The sequence below is a fragment of the Ruditapes philippinarum genome, unplaced genomic scaffold (assembly GCF_026571515.1).
Source record: "Ruditapes philippinarum isolate M1 unplaced genomic scaffold, ASM2657151v2 ctg128_1_1_1_1, whole genome shotgun sequence".
Taxonomy (NCBI): Eukaryota; Metazoa; Mollusca; class Bivalvia; order Venerida; family Veneridae; genus Ruditapes; species Ruditapes philippinarum.
In genome coordinates this window covers 1,265,077-1,276,025 of record NW_026861563.1, presented here as the reverse complement: position 1 = coordinate 1,276,025, position 10,949 = coordinate 1,265,077, and the positions used below count along the sequence as shown (strand labels likewise).

At 31.4% G+C, this 10,949-nt stretch overlaps 1 protein-coding gene across 6 annotated transcripts; it reads left to right on the top strand.

Moving 5' to 3' along the window:
* LOC132716165 (RNA-binding protein lark-like) lies at positions 1-9,802 on the top strand. 6 transcript variants are annotated; one of them, XM_060699369.1, is made up of 7 exons: positions 1-158; positions 1,498-1,643; positions 2,270-2,353; positions 3,300-3,352; positions 3,954-4,292; positions 6,133-6,162; positions 9,217-9,802. In XM_060699369.1, exons 2-7 carry the CDS (start codon positions 1,515-1,517, stop codon positions 9,527-9,529), a joined length of 948 nt encoding a protein of 315 aa, XP_060555352.1. In that variant the 5' UTR covers positions 1-158; positions 1,498-1,514; the 3' UTR covers positions 9,530-9,802. The 6 variants fall into 6 exon arrangements, with proteins under 6 accessions (XP_060555352.1, XP_060555353.1, XP_060555350.1 ...); XM_060699370.1 differs by lacking the exon at positions 6,133-6,162 and adding an exon at positions 4,726-4,752; XM_060699367.1 differs by having other exon boundaries at positions 3,954-4,298.
* The last annotated feature ends 1,147 nt before the right edge of the window (positions 9,803-10,949 follow it).

Genomic DNA, 10,949 nt, shown 5'->3' with positions numbered 1-10,949 from the left:
TTCATTGGTCATTTATATAATAATGACCAATCAAAACAGGTGTTAAAAATGTGTTGATTTTATCGTCATCTCCGGTATTCTTTGCCGCCATTTTGAAGCACGCTTACCTATAATTTTGCAAAAATAGACGTTAATGAATTAAAAATTCAATTAAATAGGTAAACAGAAAGACACAATTTACCCTATTCTAGATGTGTTACCAAAACCTGTAATTCAGCTTGTATAATTACTCAGTGATAGCATGCCGAAAGTCTCAGTTTTGGGAAAGCCCATTTATGACAGATAATTTTCTTATTTTTCTCTTTTGTTGCTTTTTGAAATGAAAAGTATACAGTTTATTTTATTCTTTGTCTAAATATCATTTCTTACGATACACTTGCATAATTTTTTTCTATTATAAAAGTGCTTAAATAATAAATTTCCCATCCTGTTTTGGTTTGTGAAGAGAAAATTCAATCCTGCCATATCGACCCCAGCCATATCACTACATATATTTGTATATTGATGTAATGGTAAGGTTGTTGGTTATTCTATAACAAAAAAGATATTGAAAAAGTTTATTTTTTGTACATGTATCATCAGTTAAAAGTACTAAATGCGCCAAACCGTCAGACAAAGTGACGTGAATCTGGGTCAGTTTTGCCCTAAAACTTACTTCCAAGGCGCATGACTTCTGAGTCATCTTGGCCATATACAGGCCGGGAAAAGGTTTTAATTTGGGGCCCCCATTTTTTATTCTGGGGTTTAAAAAATTTCATAAACGACCCGCAAATTAAAAATTTGGGAAAAAAAATAGAAAAAACGCAAAGGGGTTTTAAAAAATAAAGCTCCCAATTTTTATGCTGCATTTTCCCCAAGGACCATTAGTGATGTTTTTTGTCCCTTCGAATTTTTTAATTTTATCAGTTGAATAATTTATCAATTTCATCTGTTTCATAATTTAATTTCTGACGATTAGACGGCAGGCGCAAGACTCATCCTGCATTTGTCGAAAATGTTAAATCTCTGTGATCTGTAACCACCCATTATCTGCATTAGCCAATCAGAGTTTCCTTTTTGCATGAGTGCAAATCAATTGACCGCCTACAATTGTGAAAAAAAAAATGTTTCATTTAATGCTTGAGATATATTTTGTTCACACAAAAAACATAATCAATTATAAGTATGTAAATATTAACAGTTTAATTTCTCAAGCAGACAATGTAAAAAGAAAACACAGGCTGATTAATGCTGTGCATAACATGGTTGTTTTACTTTAGGTATCATTATAACCTTATTTTCAATACTCCTTTAGGAGTGCTTTAAAACTAGAACTACTCATTGAAATTGAATACTGCCCCCCTTTTTTATGTTGTATTCTAGCTTGAAGACTGAACTAAAATGCTTGCATTGCAGCAACAGGATAAAATTGAAAATGTAATCCACATAGAGTGGAATTATTGTCCCAAATTTATTTCTGCTTATTAGATCTATGTATAGTCCTATCTTTCTTTTCAGATGGATTAAAGGCAATTATGCCAATGCCTACCAAGATATTTGTTGGAAATCTCTCTTCAGATACAACTGGAGAGGATTTGCGGCCATTTTTTGAACAGTATGGACAAGTTACAGAGTGTGATGTCCTTAGAAACTTTGGTTTTGTTGTAAGTGACAATTGTACATCTCCAAATCATAGTTCTTGTCATTTTGGGATTTAGATTCAAGCAATAACAAGGGCATAACAAAATGTTAAGCTTCTGTCACAGATTTAGAAAAATGTGCAGTCTGACTAGGACCCTGTATACTGTTCTGCAGCCACTTTCATGATGTCCTGTAAATAGAGAATAGATCTGAACCATGACTAACTACCAGGATATATTGAAAGTCATTCTTAAATTTCTCAGTGTTACAGAGCAAAACTCTGAGCTATATGCAGTCACAGTCCCAAGTTGGGTGTGACATGTCACATAGTAAGAAAAATGTGCAGCCTGACATGGACTTGAACCTGGGACCCTCAGAATACTGTTTTGTGGCTCTATCAACTAAGCTATATTGCCACTTACACATTTTCTCCCCTAGATGATGAATAGTTCTAAACTGTGACACTGCAAATCATCTTAATTTGAAATTTTACCAAGTTGACCTTAGAGACAATATGAACATTGGTTATCTATCGTATTAAATACCAGAAATATGGTACTGAATTTAAAGTTACCCCAACATAAACCTCTGAATATGTTAGTATATTTATTTTGCAAAATGAACCATTATAAATTTATGATTTTATTAGCATATGGCAGTAGAGCAGGAGGCAGAGCAAGCAATCAAAGAACTTGGTGGAACTTTTGTTAAAGGCCAAAGAATCAATGTTGAGGTAATAACATATATCTAAATTTTGTTATATTGCTATATGATTTTAAAGGACATTCAATATTAAACTTTGAAGTCTTTGTAATATCGCACAAGAACCAAGGGGTAGTAGATATGTCAATAATGTAAGGCTATGACAACTTTTCCAGTTTGGTAAACCAAGTTGGGCGTCTAAATCTGTGCAAACAATGTAAGTGAAGACTGTAACTTGCAGTGATTAGAATAGCCTATATATATATATAATATATATATATATATATATATTATATATATAGATAGAATGATGTCTTCAAAATTGGGAAGTTTAAAATGGTAACCAAAAGAGTATTGGAAACATTTAACAGAATCTTTTAAAACATTCAGTTATTAGCTAGACTATTTGAAGAATAGGGGGAGCATCACACTTTGGTTAATACCTCCTAAAGGTCAAGGTCACTGTTAATAAAAGAAAAATAGTATATGATTAATATCTAGAGTTAGAAATGAGATGTTCAATTAACACTTTGACAAAACATTGAGTAATTCATATGTGACCATGACAATGCTTGTCAGTGTCTAGTTTTATTATTGTATATTGCTTAAATTGCCGTAACTTTGTTACATATGGATGGATTTAATTCATACTAAGATAAAAAAACATATATGATACAACTGGCATGTTAAGTTATTAAAGATGATAGAACTGGCATGTTAAGTTATTAAAGTATGACCTTAACCTTTAAATGACCTTGTTTATCAAGGTCAAATATGAATATTTCTTTCAATTCTGTATAACTTGCTTTAAATTAATGTACTGACTTTATTTATATTTGAACACAACATATACAACAGTAAGTGCATATGATCTTGAATCCTTAATGACCTTGACTATCATTGACAGTTTGGAAAATATCACATTTTGTGTCCTGGAATAATACTAGAATAAGTAAAAATTATCCAATATATTTCAGAAATCTACAGGAAGTAGTAAAGGTGGTGGAAGAGGAGGTGGAAAAATGATGGGGTAAGCCTTTTAATAACTTGTGGTTATGATTTTATCTATAGATATGACCTACTTCTATGTTGGATGTAATGAAAACTACTAAAAAAAGGGTATAAAGCTATTTTTGATATTTTGATGAAAGTTAAAGATGGATAAATTATCTTGTTTCTATCTATAATTTTATGGTTCATTTTTGAAAGAGTTGTAACATAGAATGTTTCTCTTCTTTTACACACATAAATATTGTATGTAAACAGAATTAAATGGTCAGGAACAAAATATTATGCTTCTATGTTAAAGTAGGGTTTTAACTGTTTTGCAAAGATTTAGTTTGTGCACCATTCACTCGTAAGGAAATAAACATACATATTTCTTTCATACAGGCATTTGTGAATTATTCTTTTTCAAGGGTCAAACAATTTCTTAACTTTAAGCAGCACAGATATAGCTTTTATAAATGTTGCTCACTTTCTCATAGGGCCAAACTTTTTTCTGTTAAATGAATTTCGATATTCAGTTAGCTAATATTAGAAAAAACTTGCTGTTTATGTCAAAACTTCTTTGTGATAATAGATTTTAAGTTTTGATGTCTTTGTTCATACAATTGCTTAATGTTTTACAGAGGAAGAGGTCGGGGTGGAAGAGGGCGTGGCGGTGCCCCTAGGGGTGGGGACAGAGACTATGACCCTTACCCTCCACCTAGGGGACATCCCTATGGTAGAGACCCATATCCATATGATTATTATGATAGACATTATCCAGAACGGTTACCACCTCCTAGACCTCTACCTCTAGATGATAGAAGACTAGCATATGACAGAGAAGACAGATTACCCCCTCCAAGAGATCCCTATGATAGATATCCTCCAGCACGTTACCCTCCCGACAGATATGCGGCCTACGATAGATACCCTCCAAGACCAGCTGATCCATATGAAAGGCCTCCTCCAGATTATTATAGGTACAGGTAAGGTTAGGGGTTAAAGGCTCCGAAGACCAAACTTTATTACTCTCTATAGTTTAGTTCATTTATTTAAGCAAGAGAGTTGTTATGAGTTTCTTGTTATGTATGTTTGTGAGTTAAAAGAATTTTGCAAAATTAATAATTAATTGGTTCAAGTCATCTATTAACAGAAGTTTTCTTGAATTTTCTGATCAGAGAACTTGCTGATTTAAGCTATGAAAATTTGCTGGAAAACAGACATTTGTTCCCCTGTTTTTGTCAAGGCAGACATTTTCCCTTATAGTTTTGGAAAAAAGAACCAGCTGCAATGCCCTAGAATCAAATTTACTACTGTCATTGGGAAGTTGACAATACAAAATTCTAGTAAATGCACACTTTGTGAAACAGCCAAGTAGATTTGTTAATGTGTTAATTGATATTTTGAATTCAGTAAAGGTCCAGTGAAATCAGATAATCTGTAAGTTATTCTTATTGATGATGTTCTAGTTAATTTTCAATGTTTATATGTTTTTGTCAGACAGTTAATGTTGAAAGGGAGTTAATCTGGTTTTGCTGATTTTGATATTGATCTATCAGGGTATTAGAAATGACTGTTGTTCAATATTGTAATAGCTAAATGTTACATGTCCCTTTGTTAAAACATAAAGATCTTGTTTTGTAACGTTGTTTTTTGGTAAAAGAGCGCAAATTTTACCGTAGTAACAAGAATATGCAAGGTTTTTTTCAGTAGTACATGCCATTAAAACAGCTTATACATTTTACTTAAATAACTACCTTTCTATCAGAAATTTTTGTCAAATAATTGCAAACACAAGATACTATTTCTATTGCTCAATATCTACAGTAAAATGGGCCAAAATAAAATACCAGGTCATCAAAACCAGATTAACAACTTCTTTTTACAGTTGTAAAAAATATTCTTGTTTCTTTGCATGAGTTTTTATTGTTAGATAGCCACTTTTCAAAGACATAAGTGGCTTTTTAGAATTGGTTTATTCAGGTCCATCAAAGCTATTAACTTAAACTTTGGTATACTTATTTGATAACATTATGAGATGCTATACTAAAAGGTCAGAAGATAGTCTTACCTTTTTTGCAGAATTATGCTCCTTTTAAGTCCATCTGTTTCACACCATTTTTACTAAGCATGTTTTTTTTTCTTGAAAACTGTATAAAGATATTCACTTTAAATTTGAAAGTTCATTATCAACAACAAGCTGTTTTGCAAAATAAAGCCCCCTTTCTACTTTGCTTTTATCACCATATCTAGCACTGAGATATTTGTATGTGCTGTCAGGAGTGATATTATTTCAAAGGGAAAAGGCATTACATTAAAAAAAATGAAGACCAGGTTAGGTGCTACCATTAAGTTATTTTAATCAATCTTTCAGCCTTTTCACAGGTATATGAGCTTGAAACCAAATGACTTGTATGTCATCATATTGCATGGTAAACATGATACTAATGTGGTGTATTGATATTAAATAGGAATGGTATCATAGCTACATGAATGTAAAAATAAAATAAGAAGAGTATGTTATAAGCCATTGAAATTTCATTTGATTAAATAAACAAAAAATTTATTCTATATTCTACATTGTATTTAGCGTAGATCTTAGTATTTCTTAGTTTATGAAATTAAACTAACATTATATCTTGCTGATTTTTAAATGACATTAATAGTTTGAAATTATTAATTATGCATGACAAGACATGTTTTATCCACTAGCAGTTTGAAAGGAAACAGTGGTATATAATACATTCAGTAAACACATGACGTATGTTACAGGAAATCAGGGACGGTATAGTTTATGTGTTATATTTGTTCCTGTTTCAGAGCATATGATGGTTATGATGATCCCCCTAGGTGAGCCTACATGTCACTTTTTTTTCTTTGCAAAACCTGAATAATTTTACTCTCTGTGCATGCTTTCTTTTTTGGGCCTGCTATCAGCAGCTTAGGGTTAAGAGAATATATCTAAAATTGGGCTATGTTTGGAAGTTGGGATAGTGAATTGATTTTAAACATATATATTGTATGCATTGTTTTTCTTCTTTTGTTCAATGAATTTTTTTAGAATAATATCTGTTAGTTTATCAAGAAATGGAAGGCAAAAGATCTAATTATTTAACAGATTTTTTTTTTGTTCCCAAATTTTCCGAAACTTATTTTATGACATGTAAATATCACAATGCCATTACCCTGGACCTGTTCCTAGAGTGTTAAAGCACTGGTAGTTTAACCATTAACCTTGTATCATAAGCATCTACTTAATGTCACAACTTTACTCCAGAAGTTTTTATACATGTATTAAGAAACTTATACTACCATACAACTTAGCACACTTAGTTTATCACTTGTAAGTAGAAAAATGCATTTATAGAGTTTGAAATGCAAAAATTTGACATTTATACCTTTTTTACAGCATTTTTTGACATTTTGTCTTGGGTTATGGTGATGGTATCACTTTTGTTCTGTAGTGAAAAATGAAATTTTGGTGTCATGTTATATGTTTTATATAATGCTTGTATCAAATGACCTTTTTAAGCCCACCAGTGCACAGTATAAGCCCTAGCCCTAAGTGAGCTATTGTGATCACTTGTATCTGTATATCCATCCATAGTTTCCTTTCAATTTCATCTCCTAAAGCACTGTGTTAGCATCATCAATATCCCATAAAAATGAATCCTTTGGTGTCAGACCATGATTCTCATAAAAGATGTTCAAATAGTTCTATTCAATGCAGACCATTAAAAATTGCTTGTAAGATTACAGAAATGTTCATTAGACAGATCTCGCAAAATTATTTGAATAATTTTGAAAAGCATGTATGATATGGTCATGTGATTAAATAATTTGATTCATTAAAAGATGTATGACTGATGATAGAGGCACGGTCTATTTGCCATATATCATAATTATATATATATTGGGAAACTTCGAAAATCTGTTATAGTTAAGTTTTGATGTGACTATAATACACACACAACACAGTTTAGAGAAATGATGCATTATCAACCAGCTGTTAAGATTATGCCAGTTATGGGAAATGATTCTTTAGTGACCGTCATTAAAATTGTTAAAACAAAAGACAATGCCGTTAGGATTTGGGGTTGTGATTCTCTTTTAAACATATGTGCATTTGCAAAACATTCAAATCTGGTTGTGGTGAGCGATACAGAGTGGCATGACGGCTCTTGTCTTTAGTTATTTAGGTTTTGCGGGTATTTCAAATGGAGCTTACGCCATAATCTATATTCTAGAAAACATTACTGGATTTACTGTTAACCCATATGTGCTATAATGCTTTACAAACTGTTATCTTTATATTTTGTCTTTCTATAATACTCTGAACAAATTTTAACTTAATATTTGATTGATAGAATAATACTGTTTTAAAAAAATGTCTAATAATATTATACTATAGTCTATATATGCAATATCTGCACTTCTTTTCCTTTATGAAATGTTTTAAGAGGCTTGAAAATTTTGCTTATACATGTTCTTTTGATTTGAAAATGGAATAAAATATCGGCATTCATAACTATCAAAGATAATTTTAGTTTTTTATTATCATTTTTAGCGTTCATATTGTTTTAGTGTTTAATCTTAAAATTTATAAATGATTCATATGTAAATGTGTAAAGTCATTATATATAATCATGTAGTAGGTATACAGTCTATACTCATTGAACATTTTATTGTAACTAAGGTTACTTCTGCTTTTCTAATAATTATATAAAACATTTTATTTTGTTTGCATGTAAAGTGGTAATTTTATATGTATATAAGGTGTTTTAACTGTTGTTGTTTTCGGTGCATTGAATGTAAAAATTTGGGAAAATTTCTTTTGTACAGTCAACTATCTCTATCATTATATCACTGATTTTGATTTTTCATTATCTCAGATTTGAAATTCTAGATTTCCTTCACTATTGATATTTAGATTTTTTTAGTATCTCAAAATGAAAATTATTTTCACACTATCATTATTTGTTTATCTTGACTAATAAACTTCCATCGACTATCCGCAGAGATGTGAAAAACACAAAGATGATAATCAATCAGCACCCTAATGCAATAGAAGGCATCTCTTAAAGTTGATGTTGTAAGCGAGCTGATTACCGTACTTGACATGAGTAGATGTATGCTAAATTAAAAATTGGTGTTTTAGTGGTGTATTATTGAGTGATTGTCACTTTGTGTTTATCATACACGTTGACACTTTGTGTTTGTCATACACATTGTCTAGACACTTTGTGTTTGTCATACACATTGTCTAGACACTTTGTGTTTGTCATACACATTGTCTAGACACTTTGTGTTTGTCATACACATTGTCTAGACACTTTGTGTTTGTCATACACATTGTCTAGACACTTTGTGTTTGTCATACACATTGTCTAGACACTTTGTGTTTGTCATACACATTGTCTAGACACTTTGTGTTTATCATACACGTTGTCGGACTGCTTTATTTCTCCTGATAAACATTGCCACTTGTAACATTTAGTTGCACAATACATGTAAGTAACTTATAAAAAGTAAGGTATTATTAGCCTAAAAAATGAGACAAGAGGACATAGTACTTCCTTAATGGTTCATATGTAAGGTTTTTACATGTATCATTGTATGTCTTGCATCAAAATCAGTTTCTGTTTTGTTCAAACGGTTTGAAACCCTGTAACATTTATTTGGACATTGTTTGCAACTATATGATAAGGAGAGCTGACTATATTTGAAGGAAACAGGATAGATTTTGAAAGGAATTTATCTCTTGTTTGAATGCCCAGATTGTATATTTTGTTACTGTTTTAATGTTGTATGTAATGAAAATAAATCTTATTTGTTTCAAACATGCATGGTTAAGTTGTATGTTGAACATAAATTAGAGGTTAATGTATTTTTTGTTGATTTCAGACGCCTACCAGAAGACCTCCCGCCACCCCCTCCAGGTACAAGAAGTGCAGCTAATGGGTTTGATGACAGAGGAAGGCCCGAGCCTGCTCCCGGCAGCGAAAGTTACAGCAGTTCATATTCAAGTTACTACGACAGGTTTTATAGTAAAACTTCTTCGAATGGAGCAGCTCCACCCCCTTCCCGCCCCGGACCATCATCGGGTCGTGGTGGTCCCATGGCCCCTAGGGGAGCCGCAGCAGTAGCAGCAGCAGCAGCTGCCAGAAAGCAACAAGATCAGCAAAGTATGCTGCAAACAGGACCAATATACTTTTAGTAGAGTGAAACTTTAAATTTTTTCTCAGTCCATTTCATTTTATGATACACTACATTTTCCCCTTATGTTGTTTTGAGAGTGCAGATCTTGAATCTTATTAGATTTCTACTGGATCTGCTAGGTATTGATAGTGTAGTTTTGATTTCCATGGAAATAAATGAGACTGCAAAAAGGGGCTGATGGAAGATGGTCTGTTATTTACAAATGATTGTTCATATACGGACTGGTCTTGAAAGTTAATGAAGGAAAGAAGAAGTGTATTGTGTTTTATGACAATAAAGGGAGATTCGTTTGTGTAAATTTGTCAAGCATCCTAAAGGTTGTTTTCCAGTTTTCATAGAAATTTTTTGGAGGAGTGGGATATGGGGAGGGCGTTTTAAATCAATAATAACAAGCATAGTTTATTTTAGTTTTAATATACATCAATTCTGTAGAAGTCCTCGCTTAGATTCACCAGTACATAAATAACTGCGAGGAAATGATGAGCAATTCATTAAGGATATTTATAAATTTCCTAGAACACTACATAGTATCAAGCCAAGTTCATGTCACATTTTCATATTTAACAAGCATTATAAAAATTAAAAAAATATTTGTTTATATATTATATGTCTTAAGTCATTAATGAGTAATTTTCATATTATTCTTTGTTTACTGAAGTAAAGAAACATGTTCTTCAGTTTTGCTGTTAATGCTAATTGATAAGAAGATTGAAAGATTTTAATGAATGTCAGTACAAGACAGTATAACTGTTTTTGTAATAAAAATTTACATTTTTATTTTCATTTTATATGTGGAACAATATCAAAGCATTATTTAACCCTAATCCTGCTAAATACTGGTATCTTTAATTGACTTGTCAATCTTTTAATCTGGACAAAACCATTCATTTCAAAATATGTGCTGAATATCCTGATATGTTTATTGGCTGCATGGGTACAATCTATTGCCACCAACATGCTAAGAAATTACCCACGCTCTGAAATAAATGTCACAGTTCATGCATATAAATCATATCATCTGGTGAGCATTATCATGTTGCCATATACAACTTTAAAAGTGATAACTTCATAAGATAATAATTGAAAATTTGCCATAATGAAGTGATTGTTTAGTGGATGTAAGACTGTTCTCATTTACAAGATGTTTTGATCTTATAATACTGTGCCCATTTTCATAGGATTAAAAGTTTGAAAATCAAACTGGATTTTTTAGACTGAAAACTTCCAACAGTATGTTATTTTAATTACTACTTAAATATGTATATGGGGTTTTCAGGATCTTTTTTTATGTAAAATGAATAAAAATAGAAAATAATGAGAATTTTAAGATATTGTGAAATATGTTGTTAATGATTTATTTTGTATATTTTGTGAACAAGAAATAGGTTTATGAAAAGATTTTATTGTTGTGCATATAG

Coding starts and splice junctions, on each gene's coding strand:
- LOC132716165 (XM_060699367.1), top strand. CDS start 1,515: ATGCCAATGCCTACCAAGATATTTGTTGGAAATCTCTCTTCAGATACA. Junction 2,354..3,299: donor GCCAAAGAATCAATGTTGAG/GTAATAACATAT, acceptor AATATATTTCAG/AAATCTACAGGAAGTAGTAA. Junction 3,353..3,953: donor GGAGGTGGAAAAATGATGGG/GTAAGCCTTTTA, acceptor AATGTTTTACAG/AGGAAGAGGTCGGGGTGGAA.